General features: G+C 45.1%; 1 protein-coding gene and 1 pseudogene across 1 annotated transcript in view; one reads left to right on the top strand and one right to left on the bottom strand.

Moving 5' to 3' along the window:
• Positions 1–23,917, bottom strand: part of LOC122556983 (calcium/calmodulin-dependent protein kinase type II subunit alpha-like) — a 230,669-nt gene that overhangs the window by 50,620 nt on the left and 156,132 nt on the right. The window contains exons 7-8 of the mRNA XM_043704217.1: positions 13,674–13,739; positions 6,513–6,585 (exon numbers count right to left, since the gene is read on the bottom strand). Coding sequence (XP_043560152.1) covers positions 6,513–6,585; positions 13,674–13,739 — 139 coding nt within the window. The remainder of the gene's footprint in view (positions 1–6,512; positions 6,586–13,673; positions 13,740–23,917) is intronic.
• On the top strand, positions 3,894–3,990 carry LOC122557005 (annotated as a pseudogene).

Raw genomic sequence — 23,917 nt, 5'->3', positions numbered from 1 at the left:
ATCGCTGACCTATTCACCACGAGACCCAGGTAATGTTCTGGGGACCTAGGCTTGAATCCTGCCACAGCTATTTATTAAAAAGTCTGGAATTAAGAGTCAAATGATGACCATGAATCCACTGTTGTTTGTCAGAAAAACCCATCTGGTTCATTCATGCCCTTTAGGGAAGGAAACTGCCACCCTCACCTGGTCTGACCTACATGTGACTCCAGACCACAGCAATGTGGTTGACCCTTAACTACCCTCTGGACAATTAGGGATGGGCAATAAATGTTGGCGCAGCCAGTAATGCCCACATCTCATGAACAAATAACAAAAAAAACAGGAGAATTGACATTTTGGGCAAAAGCCCTTCATCAGGAACATCCGAAACATCGATGCTCCTGCTCCTCGGATGCTGCCTGACCTGCTGAGCTTTTCCAGCACCATACTCTTGACTCTACTCTGCATCTGCAGTCCTCACTTTCGCCTAATTAAAAAAAGGTTGTTCATAGAATCAATACAGTGTGGAAACAGGTTATTTGGCCCAACAATTCCATACCAACCCTCTGAAGAGTAACCCACCCAGATTCATTCCCCTACCCTATTTCTCTACATTTCCCCTGACTAATGCGTCTCACCTACTCATCCCTGAACACTATGGGCAATTTAGCATGGCCAATTCACCTAACCTGCACATCTTTGGAGAGGAAACTGGAGCACCCGGAGGAAACCCAGACAGACACAGGGAGAATGTGCAAACTCCACACTGACAGTTGCCCGAGGCTGGAATCAAAACTGGGTCCCTGGCACTGTGAGGCAGCAGAGCTAACCACTGAGTCACCGTGTTGGGAGTGAGAGGGACAGATTTCAACTCTGCTCTGTGCACTCGGTAAAGAGCAGTAAGGTGATAGGGGTATGCTTGTGATGAATGGGGAGGGGATTGGTAAAGGAAGGTGTCGTGGGTATAAAAATGTGTGCTTCAGGCAGGTTTACAACTAGGAGGATGTGATAGCCACTCCTCTCTTGTTTTGAGTTGCTTCTTAAGATCTTTGACTAAGTCTTTGCTCCTTTGTGCCTCATCATTGAATGTTGCTTCCTAATTCTCCTGCACAGAGTCAGAGGGATTTGAAAACAAGGGTAGGGATTTTAAAATTGAAGTGTTACTTAACGAAAACCAAGCCCAAGGGTGACTGGTGAATGGGACATAATGAAAGTTAATACATCGGCAGAGTTTTGGACACGTAGCTGCTGGAGAGCAGATAGTGAGAGACAGTTAATGCAACAGTTTTTCAATTAGTTCCATTCCCACAATTTACCCAATTCCCCTTTGAGAGTTACTACCTGCTGCCATCACCATTTTGAGAGCCCACTTTCTCACAAAGCTCTCCTCATAAAAACATAAGGGCGAGGAACAGCAAGAGGCCATTCATCCCCTCAAGCCTGCTCCATCATTTAATATGATCACAGCTGATCTCACCTGGGCCACAACTCCATTCTCTTGCCTGATCCTTATGACCCTTCAATTTATTACGAATTAAAAATCTGTTTCCTCCTTAAATTATGTTGCAGTGTCCATCACACTCTGGGATAATGAATCTCACAGATTGAGAGATATAATTCCTCCTTTTTCTGTTCATTCATGGGATGTAGATGTCACTGGCTAGACCAGCATTTATTGCCCATCCCTGACTACCGAGGGTCAATTACATTGCAGTGGGTTTGGAGTCACATGGAGGCCAGACCAGGTAAGGATGGCAATTTCATTCCCTAAAGGACATTATTGATTCAGATGGCTTTTACCATCAATTGGCAATGGATTCATGGTCATCATTGGACTCTAAATTCTTGATTTTTATTCATTTCATTTTCCACTGTCTGCCTTGGAGCCTGGGTCCCCAAAACATTACCTGAGTTTCGAGATTGACAGTTTGGTAATAACACAACCACGCCACCGCCTCCCCATATCATTTTAAAATGTGTTAGCCCTTAATCTAAAACTGTAACCTTTCATTGCAAATTGCCCCCCATGAGGAAACGTCCCCCCAGTATCTACTTTGTCAATCCCCCTTAGCATCTTATGTACAGTATCAATTAGACAGAGTCATACAGCACAGAAACAGACCCTTCGGATCAACCAGTCCACACAGACCACGTTTCCAAACTAAACTATGCCCACCTGTCTGCCCCTGGCCCATTTCCATCCAAATATTTCCTATTCATGAACTTACCCAAATGTCTTATAAATGTTGTAACTGTATTTGCATCCACCATTCCACACATGAATCACTCTCTTATTTGCCCCTCATGACCTTTTTAAATCTTTCTCCTCTCACCTGAGAAATATGCCCTCTAGTTTTGGATGCCCCTCGGACAAAGATCTTTGCTATTCACCTTATCTAGTCTCCTCATGATTTTAGGAACCTCTAAAATGTCATCTCTCAATCTCCTACATTTCAGTGAAAGAAGTCCCAACCCATATCCTCTCATTCTTCTACACTCTAGCGAGTGAAGCCTTAAACTGCTCAATGCTTTTCTTTCAGCTTCTTTGTGGACTCTGCTAAATCTGCATCGTCTAGTTACTGACAAACAACTCTCTCCCTCTCAGTACATCCTCATCACACTCTCCATACACCTCACCCACACCCTTCAACCATTGAGAACACACTTGTCTTGTTTATGCTATCAAAAGCCATTATGAATTTGAACACCTCTATTAAATATCCTCTTAACTTTTTCTGAAGAACTATTGTAATTTTGAAAATGTAATTGGATTGAAGCAGTTGGTTGAGTGATGAATAATGTCCCCAGAATCTGGGAAAGAACTGCCCTCTCCATTTCTTTAAAATTGTGCTTTTGGATAGAGTCAGAGACGTACACCCTTCAGTCCAACTCATCCACACTGACCTGATATCCTAAATTAACCTAGTCCCATTTTCCAGCACTTGGCCCATGTATCTCAAAACCCGTCCTATTCATACAACCATCCAGATGCTTTTTAAATGTTGTAATTATACGAGCCACCACCACTTCCTCTGGCTGTTCATTCCATACATGCACCACCCTCTGCATTCTTAAATAATCATGTAATGGAATGGGCTGTGTCGAGAATTGACATTGAAAACAATCTCAGTCTCTCCACAAAGCTGAAGTCCCTCATCTTTGATATTACTGTTATTAAATATATAGCACTCTGACAGGGCTGGACAGACTAGGTACGAGGATGATGCACCCTCTGGTCATGAGGTGAGAGTCTGGGAGTTCTCAGGAACAAAGGATAATGGTCTCAGGGTGTGGGCTAGGCCTGAGGAGAAATTTCTTCACTCAGAGATTGGTGAAATTACTGAATTCTCTACCATAGCAGGCAGTACAAGTTGAGTCATTGCAGGCTACAGTTTGATATTGATCAGCTGGTAAATTGGGCAGATGGAATTTAATCCCAATAAGTATGAAGTGATGCATTTTGGGAGGCCTAATAAAAGAATAATATACACAATGAATGGTAGGTCCCTTGGAAGTACTGAAAAACAAAGAGATCTTGGTGCACAAGTTCAAAGATCCCTGAAGGTATCAGGTTGATAGGTTGGAGAAGAAGGCTTATGGGATCTGGCCTTCATTAGCTGGGGCACAAAACACAGGAACAAGGAAGTCTTGTTACAACTTTATAAAACATCGGTTAGGCCACAGATGAAATAGTGTGTGCGGTTCTGGTCACCACATTACTGGAGGATGTGATTGCACTGGAGAAGTTGCCAAGAAGATTCACCCTTGTCCTCATTGAGCATCTCACCAGCATCCACATTCTGAAGATCGCTAGCCGCCATTTCTGGCACCTCAAACAGAATGTCACCACCAGACACATATCCCCCTCCCCTCACTTGTCAGCCTTCCACAGGGACATAGTGGTTCACATAGTGCTTGCTTCGGCAGCATATATATACTAAAATTGGAAGATTAGCATGGCCTCTGCACAAGGATGACATGCAAATTTGTGATGCCTTCCATATTTTTGGGCGTCACGGTGGCTCAGTGGTTAGCACTGCTGCCTCACAGCACCAGGGTCCCAGGTTCAATTCCAGCCTTGGGTGACTGTCTGTGTGGAATTTGCACATTCTCCCCACGTCTGCGTTGATTTCCTCTGGGTGCTCCGGTTTCCTCCCACAGTCCAAAGATGTGCAGGGTAGGTGAATTGGCCATGCTAAATTGCCCATGAGGTTAGGTACATTAGTCAGAGGGAAATGGGTCTGGGTGGGTTACTCTTTGGAGGGTCGGAGTGGACTGGTTGGGCCTGTTTCTACACTGTAGGGAATCTAATCTAATCAGGGCCCGTTCCCTCCAGGTCACCATGGCCCACTGTACCTTCACTCCTAACATCACCCCTCCCCCTGCAGCCCCACGGCACCTTCCCCTCCATCCGCTGAAAGTGTAACATCTGCCCATTTCCCTCCTTCCTCAATATCCAAGGATCCAAACACACCTTCCAGTTGAAGCAACCCTTTACCTGATTAGATTAGATTAGATTACATTACAGTGTGGAAACAGGCCCTTCGGCCCAACAAGTCCACACCGACCCGCCGAAGCGAACCCACCCATACCCCTACATTTACCCCTTACCTAACACTACGGGCAATTTAGTACGGCCAATTCACCTGACCCTGCACATCTTTGGACTGTGGGAGGAAACCGGAGCACCCGGAGGAAACCCACGCAGACACGGGGAGAATGTGCAAACTCCACACAGACAATTGCCTGAGGCGGTGCTAACCATTGTGCCGCCATGCCCCCCTGCACTTCTCACAATCTAGCCGACTGCATTCGCTGCTCACAATGTGGTCTCCTCAACATCGGGGAAATGGAGTGTAGACTGGGTGACTGCTTCACAGGACACCTACATTCTGCCCACAAGTAAGATCCTGAGCTTCCAGTTTCCTGCCACTTTAACACCCCACCCTGTTCCCTGGCCAACATCGCTGTCTCAGGCTTGTTGTAGTGCTCCAATGAAGCTCAGCGCAGGCTGGAAGAACAACCAGAGGATACTACTTGAAGGTGAGGAGGTAGTGGTTTAGAGGAGATCTGAGGAAAGACCAGATGGTGATAGAAATATGGAACGCACTGCCTGAGTGGGTGATGGAGGAAGGTACTCCCCCAACATCTGGAGGAATGCTTAAAATTGCAGGGTATAGAGGGTTATGGGCTGAGTGCAGGTAAATAGGATTACAGTGGTTTGGTGTTAGACCTGGTGAGCTGAAGGGCCAAATTCTATGCTGTATATATATTTGGAAGCCGGAGATTTAGATATGTACAGTCATAGAGATGTACAGCACGGAAACAGATCCTTCGGTCCAACCTGTCCAATATCCCAACCCCACCTGCCAGGACCTGGCCCATATCCCTCCAAACCCTTCCTATTATATACCCATCCAAATGCCTTTTAAATGTTGCAATTGTACTAGCCTCCACCACATCCTCTGGCAGCTTATTCCATACACGTACCACCCTCTGCATGAAAAAGTTGCCCTTTAGGTCTCTTTTATATCATTCCCCTCTCACCCTAAACTTATGCCCTTCTCGTTCTGGACTTCCCGACCCCAGGGAAAAGACTTTGTCTATTTATCCGATCCATGACCCTCATGAGTTTATAAGCCTCTATAAGATCACCCCTCAGCCTCCGACGCTCCAGGGAAAACAGCCCTAGCCTATTCGACCTCTCCCTATAGCTCAAATCCTCCAAACCTGGCAACATCCTTGTCAATCTTTTCTGAACCCTTTCAAGTTTCACAACATCTTTCCGATAGGAAGGAGACCAGAATTGCACGCAATAGTCCAACAGTGTCTAACCAATGTTCTGTACAGCCACAACATGACTTCCCAACTCCTCTACTCAATACTCTAATAAATAAAGGAAAGCGTACCAAGCGTCTTCTTCACTATCCTCATTACCTGAGACTCCACTTTCAAGGAGCTATGAACCTGCACTCCAAGGTCTCTTTGTTCAGCAACACTCCCTAGGACCTTACCATTAAGTGTATAAGTCCTGCTAAGATTTGCTTTCCCAAAATGCAGCACCTCGCATTTATCTGAATTAAACTCCATCTGCCACTTCTCAGCCCATTGGCCTATCTGATCCAGATCCCATTGTAATCGGAGGTAACCCTCTTCGCTGTCCACTACTTTTGGTGTCATCTGCAAACTTACTAACTATAAATCTTATACTCACATTAAAATCATTTATATAAATGACGAAAAGTAGTGGACCCGATCGTTGTGGCACTCCACTGGTCACAGCCTCCAGTCTGAAAAACAACCGCCACCACCACCGTCTTCTACCTTTGAACCAGTTCTGTATCATATGTCAATAGGTATGAAGTGAGGGATGGATTTTAGCTGTGAGACACAGAATCATCCTTCCTTTTGCTCCTAGTTTCTTTGTCTGTTTACATTTCTGCTATTCCCTCTCCAAGGCCTTGGCAGTATCAATCTGCTCGATCTATCTGGAAGACCTGCTCCATGGATAAATTGTCAGGGTGCCTCACCTTGAGATCTCGATGTACAATTCCCATCTGGTGACAATGTAGAACAGCCTCCAGGATCTGTTGGATGCAGTGACTGGAAAGAATAAAACCCAAGAAAAGGATAAGAGTAAAAGTGATCATCACTGGACGTTGTACATACCATGACAAACATCATCGAGACACGACTTGGAGGTGCCAGTGTTGGACTGGGGTGCACAGAGTTAAAAATTTCACAACACTAGGTTATAGTCCATGATCTTAACCTCCACAACCACCTGATGAAGGAACGATGCTCCAAAAACTAGTGCTTCCAAATAAACCAGTTGGACTATAATCTAGACAGGCTGAGATTCAATCTGCGCTACCACAGGGTTTGATACTGCAAATGGAGACCTTTGGCCCATTGTTCCTGTGCTAGCTCTTTGGCAGAGATGTACATTAATCCCTCTTCCCCTGCTTTTATCCCAAAGTCCTAATTGTTTTTCCCTTCAAACATTTATCCAATTCATTTTTGAAATCCATCACTGAGCCCAATCATAATTCACTGCATTAAAACAATTCCCCTTTTCTCTCCATTTGTTCCCTTGCTAAATTATTTTAGATCTGTGTTAATAATCCTTCTACTACTAGCAATTATTATTTCTTATTCAGTCTCACAAAACTATTAATGATTTTGAATCTCTCTACTAAATTTCTTTTTAATCTTTTCTCATGTAAGGAGGAATCCATCTCTCCACATAAACATAGGAACATGAAGTTCCTCATGTCTGTGTCACACCTCACTGGAATGGTGTGCTCAAAATCAAGCCCCATTATTCCTGTTGCCATTACAGAAATTGGACATTTTATAAAATTCCTCAATTTACCTTCTTTTAGATCCAGGTTGAGAGAAAGCATGGACAGCGTTTCTGTACTCAACAAGAATGCCTATTTATTACAAATGCAGAGATTCTAGCTCCAGGTAAATGAGTAAGTGTGGGCAGGCAGTGCCAGAATCTCTTGTGGCCATTTCCCTCTAAAATATCGATACCATTTGGATACTGTTGGTGGGTGGTGACCTCTGAGGGGAAGGCTGCAGCCAGGCACCACGACTGGCTTTGTTGTACAGCAGGGTGGGCCAAAGTGTAGGCCGGTAATGACAGGGGCACTATAGTCAGGGGCACAGACAGGTGTTACTGTGGTTGCAAGGAAGACTCCAAGATGGTGCGTGGCCTGGTGCCAGGGTCAAGGATGTCTCTGAGCGGGCACAGAATCGTCTGTAGGAGGAGGGTGCGCAGCTAGAAGTTATGATCTGTATTGGTACTAATGACATACACATGTCCTGTGAAGTGCATCCAGGAAATTAGATAGAAATTGAAAAGCAGGACCTCTAGAGTTGTAATCTTAGTATTAATCCCAGTGTCACATGCAAGTGAGGTCTAAAACAGGAAGATAGTCCAGTTGAATGTGTGGCTAAAGAGCTGACGCAGGAGGGAGGGCTTCAGATATCTGGATCATCGGGAACTCTTCCAGAGCAGATGGTACATGTACAACAAGGATGGGTTCCATCTAAATTGGAGGGACACCAATATTCCAGCAGGGAGACTTGTTAGTGCCTCTGAAGGGTTTAAACTAGTATGGCATGGTGCGCGGGAACCAGAATAGTAGGTCACCACATGGAGTGATTGAGAAGAGATGGGCTAAATCAAGTCAGTCTAATAGGAAGAACAAGCAGGGTCAAGTTAATTAACATGGCAAGACTAGTTGTCTGAAGTGTATTTATTTTAATGCAAGCAGTATAACGGATAAGGCAGATGATCTTAGAGGGTAAAAACAATGCTGGAAACCAGATTCTGGATTAGGTGTGTTGGAAAAGCACAGCAGTTCAGGCAGCATCCGAGGAGCAGTAAAATCGACGTTTCGGGCAAAAGCCCTCCATCAGGAATACAGGCAGAGAGCCTGAAGGGTGGAGAGATAAATGAAAGGAGAGTGGGGGTGGGGAGAAAGTAGCATAGAGTACAATAGGTGAGTGGGGGAGGGGATGAAGGTGATAGGTCGGGGAGGAGGGTGGAGTGGATAGGTGGAAAAGAAGATAGGCAGGTAGGACAAGTCATGGGGACAGTGCTGAGCTGGAAGTTCGGAACTGGGGTGAAGTGGGGGAAGGGGAAATGAGGAAACTGTTGAAGTCCACAATAATGCCCTGGGGTTGAAGTGTTCCAAGGCGGAAGATGAGGCGTTCTTCCTCCAGGCATCGGGTGGTGAAGGAGCGGTGGTGAAGGAGGCCCAGGACATCCATGTCCTTAGCTGAGTGGGAGGGGGAGTTGAAATGTTGGGCCACAGGGCAGTGTGGTTGATTGGTGCGGGTGTCCCAGAGATGTTCCCTAAAGCGCTCTGCTAGGAGGCGTCCAGTCTCCCCAATGCAGAGGAGACCGCATCGGGAGCAACGGATACAATAAATGATATTGGTGGATGTGCAGGTAAAACCTTGATGGATGTGGAAGGCTCCTTTAGGAGGTGCGGGATGTGGACGAGATGCATTGGAGGGCATCTTTAACCACGAGGGAAGAGAAATTGCGGTCTCTAATGAAGGTGGCCATCTGGTGTGTTCTGTGGTGGAACTGGTCCTCCTGGGAGCAGATCTGGTGGAGGAATTGGGAATACGGGATGGCATTTTTGCAAGAGGTAGGGTGGGAAGAGGTGTAATCCAGGTAGCTGTGGGAGTCGGTGGGTTTGTAAAAAATGTCAGTGTCAAGTCGGTCGTCATTAATGGAGATGGAGAGGTCCAGGAAGGGGAGGGAGGTGTCAGAGATAGTCCAGGTAAATTTAAGGTCAGGATGGAATGTGTTGGTGAAGTTGATAAATTGCTCAAGGTTTATGGGAAGGTCAGGTCCACGCCCCCTACAACCCACCCTCCCGTCCTGGCACCTTCCCCTGCCACTGCAGGAATTGTAAAACCTGTGCCCACACCTTCTCCCTCACCTCCATCCACGGCCCTAAAGGAGCCTTCCACATCCATCAAAGTTTTACCTGCACATCCACCAATATCATTTATTGTATCCGTTTCTCCTGATGCGGTCTCCTCTACATTGGGGAGATTGGACGCCTCCTAGCAGAGCGCTTTAGGGAAGGGACACCCGCACCAATCAACCACACCGCCCTGTGGCCCAACATTTCAACTCCCCCTCCCACTCTGCCGAGGACATGGAGTTCCTGGGCCTCCTTTACCACCGCTCCCTCACCACCCGATGCCTGGAGGAAGAACGCCTCATCTTCCGCCTTGGGACACTTCAACCCCAGAGCATCAATGTGGACTTCAACAGTTTCCTCATTTCCCCTTCCCCCACCTCACCCCAGTTCTAAACTTCCAGCTCAGCTCTGTCCCCATGACTTGTCGTACCTGCCTATCTTCTTTTCCACCTATCCACTCCATCCTCCTCCTTGACCTATCACCTTCATCCCCTCCCCTACTCACCTATTATACTCTATGCTACTTTCTCCCCACCACCCCACTCCTCTCATTTATCTCTCCACCTTTCAGGCACTCTGTTTGATTTCCTGATGAAGTGCTTTTGCCCGAAACGTTGACTTTACTGCTCCTCGGATGCTGCCTGAACTGCTGTGCTTTTCCAGCACCACTAATCCAGATGATTTTAGAGCCTGGACTAATACATAACACTGTGATGTGGTAGTCACTACAGAGAGAAAGGCAGGACTGACAGCTCAACATTCCAAGGTTTAGAAATGTCTTGGTTAAGGAATCCATGGGGTGAGATAGAGAAGGATATAAAAGATGTGGATTAAGGAGAATGCCATAACTGTGTTGAGAGAGGACATCTTGGAGGGCTCATCCAGTGAGGCCACGTGGGTAAAACTCAGGAATAAAAAAGGTGCAACCACTATGATGGGGTAATACTGTACACCTTCCAATAGTCAGTGGGAGATAGAGGAACAGATATGGAAACACATCACAGAAAGATGTAAAAACAGTTATTATAGTGGATGATTTAATGTCCTGGGACAGCTTAGTGCCAGGGGCTTAGGTAGGGCAGAATTTGTTAGGTGCATCCAGGAGGGATTCTTGAAACAATACATAGATAGTCCAGCTGGGGGAGAGGCTGTATTAGACCTTGTATTGGAGAGTCAGCCTGGCCAGATGATTACTATCTCAGAAGTGGAGCATTTTGGGAACAGTGATCATAATTCTGTGAGTTTTAAGATACTTATGGATAAGGAAAAGATTGGTCCTTGGGTGAAAGAGCTAAATTGGGGAAAGGATAATTACAGCAGTGTTACTGGATTGGGGGCAGCTATTTGAAGGTAAATCTACATTTGACATGTGGGAGTCTTGTAAAAAGCTCGTTGACCAGAGAAAAGGACCAGCATGTTCTTGTGAGAATGAAAGGTAAGGATGGCAAGATTCGGGAACCTTGGATAATGAGAGATATAAGTTGAGTTAATTTGGAAACCGAAATCAGGCAAGGCCCTTGAGGAATATAAAGGAAACAGAAAAGAAATTAGGAGGGCTAGAAGGGGCCATGAAATGTAAATCAGATTAAGGAGAATTCTGTATCATTTTATACGTGTATTAAGAGCAAGAGAGTAGTTAGGGAAAGAGTCGGTCCTCTCAAGGACAAAGGAGGGAATTTATATCTGGAGCTAGAGGAAAAGTGGGTGAGGTCCTTAATGAGTACTTCACATCAGATGATGGGGTATGTCCAGAGAGGGGTTTGTTGATATTCTAAGGCATGTTGATATTAAGGAGGAGGAAGTGTTGACTATCTTGAAAACCATAAAGGTAGATAGGACCCCAGGGCCAAATGGGATCTATCCTAGGATATTGAAGGAGGCAAGAGAGGAGATTGGTATCTTGACGGAGATCTTTATATCCTTTTTAGTCACAGGCAACATGCCAAAATACTGGAAAATAGCTAACATTGTTCCTTTCTGCAAAAAGGGCAAAATAGATAATCCAGGAAGTTATAGGCCAGTGAGCTTTACATCAGTGGTATGGAAATTATTGGAGAAGATTCTTAGGGATAGGATTTACTTGCATTTGAAGAATTATTAGAGATAGTTCGCATAACTTTGTGTGAAACAGGTCTTGTCTCACAAATTGAATGAACTCTTTGAGGATGTGACGTAGATATTGATGAGGGTAGGGCAGTCAATATTGTCAACATGGACTTTGTTAAGCATTTGACAAAGTCCCTGTGGTCCAGAAGAATAAATTGCGTGGAATATCATAGAGTCATAGAGTCATAGAGATGTACAGCATGAAACAGTGGGAAAATTGGAAGGAGAGATGGCACCTGGAGTTCAATCCAGACAAGTGTGAGGTGATGCATTTTGGGAGGTCAAATACAAGAGGAAATTATATTGTAAGTGGCTGGACTGTTTGGAATAGTGATATCCAGAGGGATCTTGGGGTGCAAGACCATAGCTCCCTGTAAGTGGAAAGGCAAGTGGATGGAATGGTAAAGAAGGCGTGTGGCATGTTTGCCTTCATCAATTGGGGCATTGAGAAATAAGTTAGCAAGTCATGTTGCTGCTGTCTGAAACTTTAGTTAGACCACATCTGGAGTACTATGAATTGTTCTTATTGCCACACTGTGGAGTCTTTCGAGAGGTGCAGAAGAGGTTTAGCGGGATGTTGCCTGGATTGGAGTGTACCAGCTATAAGAAGTTAAAAGTCACACAACACCAGGTTATAGTCCAATAGGTTTACTTAGAAGCACTAGCTTTCAGAGTGCTGCTCCTTCATCAGGTGGTTGTGGAGTATAAGATCATAAGACACAGAATTTATTGTAAACGTTTAGTGTGATGTAACTGAAATTATATATTGAAAAAGACCTGAATTGTTTGTTCAATATATAATGTATAATTCAATATATATAATTTCAGTTACATCACACTGTAAACTTTTGCTATAAATTCTGTGTTTTATGATCTGATACTCCACAACCACCTGATGACGGAGCAGCGCTCCGAAAGCTAGTGCTTCCAATTAAACCTGTTGGATTATAACCAGGCGTTGTGTGACTTTTAACTTTGTACACCCCAGTCCAACACCGGCATCTCCAAAGCTATAAGGAGGGGTTGGACAACCTTGGATTGTTTTTGCAAGAACATTGGACGCTGAGGGGGCAACCTAATTGAGGTCTATAACATTATGAGAGGCTTAGATAGAGTGTATAGTCAGAGTCTTTTTCTGGGAGCAGAAACATCAAATATCCAGGGGCAACAGTTTAAGGTGAGAAGAGGAAAGTTTAAAGGAGATGTGTGAGGCAAGTGTTTTTTACACAGTGGTGCCTGTAATGTATTGTCATGGGAGATGGTAGAGGTAGATAAAATAGCAATGTTTAAGAGGCATTCAGACAGAGAATAGCAGGATATGGGTTACATGCAAGAAGATGAGATTCATTTAGAATGACATCATGTTGGCACAGACATGGTGGGTTGAAGGGCCTGATTCTGAGCTTTACTGATTTATGTTCTATTTATATTCTACGTTCAAAGGGGAGAAGTTTTAGGATTAAGGAACAAGGCAAGAAGTGGGGAGTAGAACCAATTAGATCGCATTTGTAAAGAGCTAGCACAGGTGCAATGGGCCAAGTGTCCTCCTTCTGGGCTGTTTCATTCCATGATTTTAAACTGTACCTCCCTGTCATTTAGTCCAGTGAGGGGATAGTGAAGACATTTGCCTTAAGATTCCGTAATTCTGCACATTTTGAAATCAAACAAATCGACTCCTGCTCTTACCCTCTGGATGTGGTTATTTCTTCATTACCATTTGGTCTCCTTAGTTTCTGGGTCCAATTGTACCTTGTTAAGAAATTCCCTCCTGAACAGTGTTGTGAGTCAACCCAAAGCAGGTGGACTGTAGCATTTCATCATAATCTTCTCAAGCGCAACTGGGACGGACAATAAATGCTGGCCCAGCCAGTGATGCCCATGCCCAACAAGTGGATAAAAAGAAAGACTTCATTCAGTGTAGTGTAACACCCGAGAGAGAACTTGGATTTGCGCTCCCCGCCTCCCACTGCCCCAATCTCACTCCCAGAGACAAGCTCCACCGACCTGGAAATGCCAAACGCTCCAGGTGAGAGGCAGAACCAAGTTTGAGTTGTGTTAGAGAAAGCACAGGGCGATGAGAACTAATTGAATGAGAGTGCCCACGTGGAAGTGTCCAAACTGTGCACTTACCTGGCATCAGCCTCACTGTAATATTCACGAGCCACAATGTCTTCAAACAGCTCACCACCAGTGATTCTGTGGAGACAGAATAAAGGGAATTCATGAACCATGTGGCAAGTATGCAAGTGTGTTACAGTTCCAGAGACGTTACAATCAAGGGCACACCATTTCATCCGACTGAAGTCATAAGGTTAGTTCGGGGTTATGGATCAAAGGTAATCCACATCCATGTCAGTGAACAACTTTTATTAAGTATATACTTTATAAAGAGGAGAGAGTAAGAGTGCAAGTTCACAAGCCTTAAGCACTGAGATTATAATTCAAATGATTAGAGTGAGCGCCACACTATCAGAGGGTCATTGTAGAGGGAGCACCACACTATCAGAGGGTCATTGTAGAGGGAGCACCACACTGTCAGAGGGTCTCTACTGAGGGAGCGCTGCACTGTCAAAGGGTCAGTACTGAGAGAGTGCTGCACTGTTGAGCTGAGGGGTAAGGTGTCAGTATTGAATGGATTTCTGTGACCCTAGATTCTTCCTCAAGGGGAACTATTGTCTCCATATGAAGCTGTCAAGTCCGTAAAAGTCTGGAAGATTTCAATTAGGTTGAATTCCAGAGAGTACAAGGAAAACCTAATAAACCTCTCCTCATAAATCACTCTATACCTGGAATCACCTGAGTGAACCTCAACTGAACTGCCTCCAATGCCAGTATATCTTTCCTTACATAAAGGACCCAAAACTGCTCATAGTGCTTGTGACTAAAGTGTTGAAGGATTTTAGTGCGTCCTCCATATTGTTATACCCTATTCCCTTTGAAACAGATGCCAACAGACGCAATTACCGACTGAAATTGGAAGCTCGCTTCTTTGATTCACGTATGAGGATCCCCAAAATCGTCTGTGCTGCAACTTTCTACAGTTGAAATAAGATTATGCACTTTGGCAGGGAGAATAGAAGAGTTGAATGTTACTTAAATGGGGAAAGGCTGGAGTGTTTGGGGGATTGGCCTTTGAAGACAGAAATGAAGAGGAATTTCTTCTCTCAGAGGGTAGTGAATTGACAGAATTCTTCACTGCAGTGGGTGGCCTAGATACCTATTTTTTTTAATCAGTGAGGGAATCAAGGTTATGGGCAAAGGACAGGAAAGTGGAGTTAAGGATTATCAGAGCAGCCATTGAATGGAAGAGGGGACTTGGCTGAATGGCCTACTTCTGTTCCGAGGTTCTATGACCCTTTGTGTTGAGGGTATGCTGCACCATCAGAGCTACTGTTTTTCAGATAAAACATTGTACTGAAGGCCTGACTGGCTGTCCTTTCAAGTGGAAAAAAAAATAGCCACATGGCCAGCATGGTGACTCAGTGGTTAGCACTGCTGCCTCACAGTGCTAGGGCCTGGGTTCAATTCCAGCTACTGTCTGTGTGGAGTTTGCAACTTCTCCCTGTGTCTGTGTGGGTTTCCTCCCACAATCCAAAGATATGCAGGTTAGGGTTAATTGGCCATGCTAAATTGCCAATAGTGTTCTGGGTTGTGTAGGTTAGGTATATTAGTCAGGGGTAAAATGTAGGGGAATAGGTCTGGGTGGGTTACTCTCCAGAGGGCTGGTGTGGACTTGTTGGGCTGAAGGGCCTGTTTCCACACTGTAGGGATTCTAATTCACGACTTTGATGAAGGGAGGTGGGGAATCTCCCAGGTTCATTGGGTCACATTTTGCCCCTGCGTTAACAGAATGTACAAATAAAATTATCTGAACATTTAACAGAGCTTGTGTTCATATCAGCTAATAAATTTGACTCAACCTAACAGTGACTACCCTCATTAAAATAAATCCATTATCTGTGAATCCCACTCTATAAATGCAAATCTTACTTTCCTGACAAGTAGATCTAATAAATATTCAAAGCAAGACATTGCCCGAGGGGTGCACTAAAAAAGATTCAAGTGCACATGCCCCAATGCACATGAAATATTGTTTGTTCCTTCAATCATTTCTCCATGGAATGGTTGGATATGGAGGTTTGATTATTCAGTGTTCTGCCAAATATGACAGAATACTGCCTGATTACTGGGCATGATTTATTCTATCCTTTTGTTTAACCTGACACTTCACTTCCAGTGAATTCTATTCTCTTTAAGATGATGGATGATTTAAGGCTTCAATTAAATCAGAGTTGGTGAGATACAAAGTAAAGATCCTACTACATTGCTCCAGAAAACAAGCCCAAGGCATATGCAGAAGGGTTTAATATAGAGTAAATCTCCATCTACAATGTTCCCACCAAACACTCCCAGGATAAGTACAACATAGTTCAGAAAAACTGTAAAGCTTCCCCTACATGATCCCCATCAAACACTCCTAGGACACACACACACATACAAACACACACATACAAACACACACACAGACACACACACATGTCTATTGGGTGAATTTGCATTTGCAGATTTGTATTTGAAGATACATTGTATTTTGTTCAAAAAGCACACAGTCACTCCACGTGGCATTTTATAAATTCCTGCTTTGGAAATAAAACCAGTATGACTCTAGGTTGAGATACAGACTTGAAACATAGCCTCACAGCTAAAATGCATTGTCTGGCCTGAGGTTTCACCTTTATTCTGATAAAACCAAAAGTTTTATCTTGGGACAGTGACTTGAAAGAAATTTTGGGATTTACATATTAATCAATTGAGACCTGCACCTCCGCTCTAACTGATGAAAGACTTAATAGCCATCTAAGTTTGTTCAATACGTTTGCATAAGTTGTCTGACCCTTTGATCTTTTACTGATAAATTCTGTGTCCAATGTATTCTCTTGCACTAGCTGCCTGAGGAAGGAATGGGGTCTCCGAAAGGTTGTGGTTTCAAATAAACCTTTTGGACTATAATCTGGCGTTGTGTGATTTTTAACTTTGTCCACCCCAGTACAAAGCATTACTGCACCTCCGCTTTACGACTCCCAGGACAGGTATAGCCTGGGGTTAAATAAGAGTAAAGCTCTGTCTACACTGCCCCCTCAAACACTCCTAGGATCTGTACAGTATAGTTCAGATACAGATTAAAGCTCTCTCTACACTGTCCCAATCAAATGCTCCCAACATAGGTACAGCATGGGTTATAAACCAAGTCAACCTCTCTCTAATATTCCAATAAAGACCCCCAGCATGGGGCTGGATACAGAATAAATCTTCCTCTACAGGCCTGGCAGCATCTGTGGAGAGAAATCAGAGTTAAAGTTTCGAGTCCAGTGACCCTTCCTCAGAACCCCACAATTCTCCTCCACAATGTCCACATCAAACACTCCCAGGAGAGCTACAGCACAGGGTTAGATATAAAGTAAAGTTCTCTCTATAATGTCCCATCAAATACTTCCAGGACAGGGACAGCATGGGGTTAGACACGGAATAAATCTTCCTCTACACTGTCCATATTAAACACTTCCAGGACAGGCACAGACTTTTTGATCATTTGTTTTCGGTGCAGAAATATACCACATATGATGAGCTCCTGCCTGAGGCACAGAGACAATCTGCAAGAAAAACAAATGAGCTAAAAGCTTGCTTAGCACAGAGCTAATATTCAGACCAAAGTACTGACCCAGATCACTGGGATTAAATAACAATTGCTTGCAAATATATAGTCCCTTTAACATTACAAGTTGCACCACAGAGGCAGTTATTACACAGAAATTGACAAAAAATTGCTAAATGCTGTAATGGCTCTCAAGGGGTAAACATTCCCGATCCATTGGCTTCACCCATTTAACTGAAGTCACACACACTCTGTGGGTGGAGATAAGGAGTTCTACTCTGATTTTTAGAGGGAGCAGATGGATCTGTATCACCTCTGGGTCAATGTGCCTGACAAAATGGAGTTGTTTATTGCTATCATACAATAAAAGTTCTTGTAATTCCAGAACATTGCCTCTTCTGTAGATGCTCTACAGTGGCGTACACTCTGCCATTAATCACTAAGTAGACTCTAAGAAAAAGCACAGACAAAGGATGACTGAAGGCAGTGACCTGTCTCAAATAACTTTAGCTACAAAATGTACTTGTGGAGATGGCACAAGGGTTCAGTAGTGGCCATCTGGGACAATGCCACACAAATCACGTGAGGAAACCTTTAAGGTAGGTGACCAGAGATTTGAGAAGCAGGACATAAAGTAGGACAGAGATAGACAAAGAGAGAGAGAGTTGGAGAAGCAGATTTTTTGGGTGACTGTTCTAGGGTTTAGAGTCCTGGTAACTGAAGTCATGTGGATGAAGGGGGTGTAGAAGGTACAAAAGAGCAGAGTTCGAGGGAAGAAGGATAAAGGTTAAAGGGGAGGTGGAGGTTACATAGTTAGAGAAGGACATATCATGTTGGAAATTTTAGAAGTATAAAATATTACGCATGAAAGTGTTAATTAATTTTCAACCTTAAAGTATGTCACCCATTGTCACAAATTAAATTTTGCTACAGACTCGGGGCTCTAGTTACACTCACTCTGTGCTGCTCTCCAATACAATTGTCTTTCTGACTTTGTAGCACTCCCTCTGACAGTGATGACCAACTCCCTCAGTACTGACCAACAACAATGCAGCTTCAGCACTGCGCCTCCAACAGTACAGAGCTCCCTTAGCACTGACCCCCCGACAGTCCCTCAGCATTGTGCCAGACAGTGCGGCGTTCCCTCAGTACTGACCCTCCGACAGTGTGCACTCCCTCAGCACTGACCCTCCAACAGTGTGGCACTGCCTCAGCACTGACCCTCTGACAGTCCGGCACTCCCTCAGCACTGACCCCGTGACAGTGCAGCGCTCCTTCGGTACTGACCCTGTGACAGTGCAGCACTCCCTCCGTGCTGACCCTCCGACAGTGCAGCACTCCCTCAGTACTCCCTCAGTACTGACCTCATGACAGTGCAGCACTCCCTCAGTACTGCCCTCTGACAGTGTGGCACTCCCTGTTTACTGACCCTCCGACAGTGCAGCACTCCCTCAGTACTCCCTCAGTACTGACCCCATGATAGTGCAGCACTCCCTCAGTACTGCCCTCTGACAGCGTAGCACTCCCTCAGTACTGACCCTCTGACAGTGCAACACTCCCTCCATTCTGACCCTTTGACAGAGCGGCACTCCCTCTTTACTGACCCTCTGACAGTGCAGCACTCCCTCAGTACTGACCCTCTGACAGTGTAGCACTCCCTCTTTACTGACCCTCTGACAGTGTAGCACTCCCTCTTTACTGACCCTCTGACAGCGTAGCACTCCCTCAGTACTGACCCTCTGACAGTGCAACACTCCCTCCATTCTGACCCTTTGACAGAGCGGCACTCCCTCTTTACTGACCCTCTGACAGTGCAGCACTCCCTCAGTACTGACCCTCTGACAGTGTAGCACTCCCTCTTTACTGACCCTCTGACAGTGCAGCACTCCCTCAGTACTGACCCTCTGACAGTGTAGCACTCCCTCTTTACTGACCCTCTGACAGTGCAGCACTCCCTCAGTACTGACCCTCTGACAGTGTAGCACTCCCTCTTTACTGACCCTCTGACAGTGCAGCACTCCCTCAGTACTGACCCTCTGACAGTGTAGCACTCCCTCTTTACTGACCCTCTGACAGTGCAGCACTCCCTCAGTACTGACCCTCTGACAGTGTAGCACTCCCTCTTTACTGACCCTCTGACAGTGCAGCACTCCCTCAGTACTGACCCTCTGACAGTGTAGCACTCCCTCTTTACTGACCCTCTGACAGTGCAGCACTCCCTCAGTACTGACCCTCTGACAGTGTAGCACTCCCTCTTTACTGACCCTCTGACAGTGCAGCACTCCCTCAGTACTGACCCTCTGACAGTGTAGCACTCCCTCTTTACTGACCCTCTGACAGTGCAGCACTCCCTCAGTACTGACCCTCTGACAGTGTAGCACTCCCTCTTTACTGACCCTCTGACAGTGCAGCACTCCCTCAGTACTGACCCTCTGACAGTGTAGCACTCCCTCTTTACTGACCCTCTGACAGTGCAGCACTCCCTCAGTACTGACCCTCTGACAGTGTAGCACTCCCTCTTTACTGACCCTCTGACAGTGCAGCACTCCCTCAGTACTGACCCTCTGACAGTGTAGCACTCCCTCTTTACTGACCCTCTGACAGTGCAGCACTCCCTCAGTACTGACCCTCTGACAGTGTAGCACTCCCTCTTTACTGACCCTCTGACAGTGCAGCACTCCCTCAGTACTGACCCTCTGACAGTGTAGCACTCCCTCTTTACTGACCCTCTGACAGTGCAGCACTCCCTCAGTACTGACCCTCTGACAGTGTAGCACTCCCTCTTTACTGACCCTCTGACAGTGCAGCACTCCCTCAGTACTGACCCTCTGACAGTGTAGCACTCCCTCTTTACTGACCCTCTGACAGTGCAGCACTCCCTCAGTACTGACCCTCTGACAGTGTAGCACTCCCTCTTTACTGACCCTCTGACAGTGCAGCACTCCCTCAGTACTGACCCTCTGACAGTGTAGCACTCCCTCTTTACTGACCCTCTGACAGTGCAGCACTCCCTCAGTACTGACCCTCTGACAGTGTAGCACTCCCTCTTTACTGACCCTCTGACAGTGCAGCACTCCCTCAGTACTGACCCTCTGACAGTGTAGCACTCCCTCTTTACTGACCCTCTGACAGTGCAGCACTCCCTCAGTACTGACCCTCTGACAGTGTAGCACTCCCTCTTTACTGACCCTCTGACAGTGCAGCACTCCCTCAGTACTGACCCTCTGACAGTGTAGCACTCCCTCTTTACTGACCCTCTGACAGTGCAGCACTCCCTCAGTACTGACCCTCTGACAGTGTAGCACTCCCTCTTTACTGACCCTCTGACAGTGCAGCACTCCCTCAGTACTGACCCTCTGACAGTGTAGCACTCCCTCTTTACTGACCCTCTGACAGTGCAGCACTCCCTCAGTACTGACCCTCTGACAGTGTAGCACTCCCTCTTTACTGACCCTCTGACAGTGCAGCACTCCCTCAGTACTGACCCTCTGACAGTGTAGCACTCCCTCTTTACTGACCCTCTGACAGTGCAGCACTCCCTCAGTACTGACCCTCTGACAGTGTAGCACTCCCTCTTTACTGACCCTCTGACAGTGCAGCACTCCCTCAGTACTGACCCTCTGACAGTGTAGCACTCCCTCTTTACTGACCCTCTGACAGTGCAGCACTCCCTCAGTACTGACCCTCTGACAGTGTAGCACTCCCTCTTTACTGAACCCTTACCTAACACTATGGGCAATTTAGCATGGCCAATTCACCTGACCTGCACATCTTTTGGACTGTGGGAGGAAACCCACGCAGACACGGGGAGAACGTGCAAACTCCACACAGTCAGTCGCCTGAGGCGGGAATTGAACCCGGGTCTCTAGCGCTGTGAGGCAGCAGTGCTAACCACTGTGCCACCGTGCCACCGTGCCGACTCAACTAGTAATCATCTCATACTGCTGTAATCATCTCATACTGCTGTCTTCATCCAATGAGATGAAGGTTACACCAAACAAAACCAAAATAAAAGAATCTTTGATTCCGAACAACCATTTCAATGACAATATGGTGTACTTTGGGATTTCAACAATAAATGAAAGCACATTATTTTATCTTCACTTTGATTCAGAAACCCATATGAACAATTTCTATTTCGAATGGGTATAATTGATGTCTTACCTGACTAACTGGTTCTCCTAAGAGGACTAGAGAAGGTACATGCATTATTTAGATTGTCTTTCACTATCAACTTGATCCTTCAAAGATAAACGCAGATTAATTATGACTCATATTGCATGTACGGCAGAGTTCTTTTTGCCAGTTTCTCAAACAGATGCCCCAATTTTTTTACACTGAAAACTTTAATTTCTAAAATTGAGAATTATATTCTGAACCATACAAATTATGACCTAAATATTTGCAGCAGTCTTTACTTAAAAGTCAGAAAACTTCATCATTCATAACCTGTCATTGAATCTTAACCATCACATTCAATTCTTCTACCATTCCCACCAGCTTCTTCTCATCAACCTATGGGTCCCTTCCTTGCCTTTAGCTTTGAAAAGGCGATTTGTTTTCTCTGTTTTTCAGGGTAGTTGGTGTAAAAATCTGAGAGACAGAGAACGTACCCCAGTTTAGCTCACTTTTCTGTAGATACCTGATATTTCTAGGACTTGCATCTCAACAAACTCCTTTGATGACCACCATAGGTTTTGGGATTTGTGATGTCGGGAGAAGTGTTTGACTCTATTGTAGGACTTGTTTATTCATTCACAGGATGTGGGTATCACTGCTACAGCCAGAATTTATTGCCTATCTGTAAATGCCCAGAGTGCAGTTAAATGGTACATACATTGCTGTGGGTCTGGAGTCACATGTAGGCCAGACCAAGTAAGGACAGCAGTTTCCCTTCCCGAAAAGACATCAGTGAACAGGATGTTTTTTATCCCCCAACAATCGACAACAGTCATACTATACCACCAGTACTTCACCGGAGGCTCACTGATGATGTCACCTAGTATGGTGACAAAATGTGTGAAAAAGAACCTTCCAGCTCAGTGAGCAAACTTATATCCAGAACCTCAACCTGAGCTACAAATCTTCACAAAACTTGCGAATGGACAATAGTTTCATAGTCATCATTAAATTCTTAATTTCAGATTTGTATTGAATTCAAATTTCACCCATCTGCCATGGCAGGATCAAACCAGGGTCCCCAGAACATTAGCTGATTTCTGGATTAATCAGTTAGTGATAAAACCACTCAGCCATTGCTGGGTGGGTAGGAGTGAGGGATGTGGGGAGAATGTGGTTGGATGGCAGTAGAGGGAAATAGTGCTTGGCTGGGTGTGAGGGATATGGGGAATAGGTGGGTAGGGGTAAGGGATATGGGGAGTAGGTGGATATGGGTGAGGGATATGGGGAGTAGGTGGGTTGTGGATAAGAGATATAGGGAGTAGGTGAGTACCCGTGAAATATATGGGGAGAAGTTGGTTGTGTGGGGTGGGAGATATGGGATAAAGTTGGACGCAGGTGAGGGATATGATGAGACAGTGGTTGGGTTAGCAAGAGAGATCTAGAGAGAAGGTGGATTGGTAGAGGTAGAGGCTATGAAGGAAGGTGTGTAGATGGGGGTGAAGGAATTGGAGAGAAGTAAAAGATTGATAATTGATTATCTTATATATTCAGAGGATTTGTGTTTCACACAATTGGAACCATTCCTATCTATGATCAGTCATTTTCATGATGTGCTGAAACAGCCCAAAATGGAGGACAGGTGCCAATGTTACAAGTAGCCTCCTCACCTAATGAAGGGGCCTGCTTTGGAGATCACACAGTGCTTGAAAGGTTGGCAAATTGACATCTAATGTCAAGGTGGAAAATTTCCAATTGTGAACAAATTGAGATCTGGAGACTGACCTCTTGAAGCTTAACAGACCAGGCCTGATCAGTAATAAAACTGACAGCATCCTATCCTCCTTACAGCACTTCAATAAAACTGCTTTACAACCAATGATTTATTCTGAAGGAAGAATCTCAGGGGAGCATCTGAGACCAAATCATTTTCAGCTGCTTCATCAGTGACCTATCCTCCATCACAAAGTCAGAAGTGGGAATGTTCACTGATGTTTACACAATGTTTAGCACCTTCAGATACTGAAGCAGCCCATGTCCATAGGCAGCAAGACCTGGCAAAATCCAAATTTGGGTAAGTAATGTTCTCACCATGCAGTTGCTAGGCAATGACCATCTCCAATTTGGGAGAATCTAACCATCTCCCCTTGACATTCAATGGCATTGCATTCCTTTAGATTGTTTCCCAAATGAGCTTTGGAGAATCAAAGGGGAATTCCATGACCTTTGTAATCCCTTTTGAGTTCCTTGATGTTTTCTGGAGTTGGCATACTCATGTTCAGTTGTAAGATGAAGTTGGAGAGAATCTAACCATCTCCCCTTGACATTCAATGGCATTGCATTCCTTTAGATTGTTTCCCAAATGAGCTTTGGAGAATCAAAGGGGAATTCCATGACCTTTGTAATCCCTTTTGAGTTCCTTGATGTTTTCTGGAGTTGGCATACTCATGTTCAGTTGTAAGATGAAGTTGGAGGAAATCCTGAGGGACAGGATGTACATGTATTTGGAAAGACAAGGACTGATTAGGGATAGTCAACATGGCTTTGTGTGTGGGAAATCATGTCTCACAAACTTGATTGAGTTTTTTGAAGAAGTAACAAA

Source organism: Chiloscyllium plagiosum, chromosome 14 (assembly GCF_004010195.1).
Source record: "Chiloscyllium plagiosum isolate BGI_BamShark_2017 chromosome 14, ASM401019v2, whole genome shotgun sequence".
NCBI classification, from domain to species: domain Eukaryota; kingdom Metazoa; phylum Chordata; class Chondrichthyes; order Orectolobiformes; family Hemiscylliidae; genus Chiloscyllium; species Chiloscyllium plagiosum.
The sequence above is the reverse complement of the archived record's forward strand: the minus strand, read 5'-3'. Positions and strand labels throughout refer to the sequence as shown.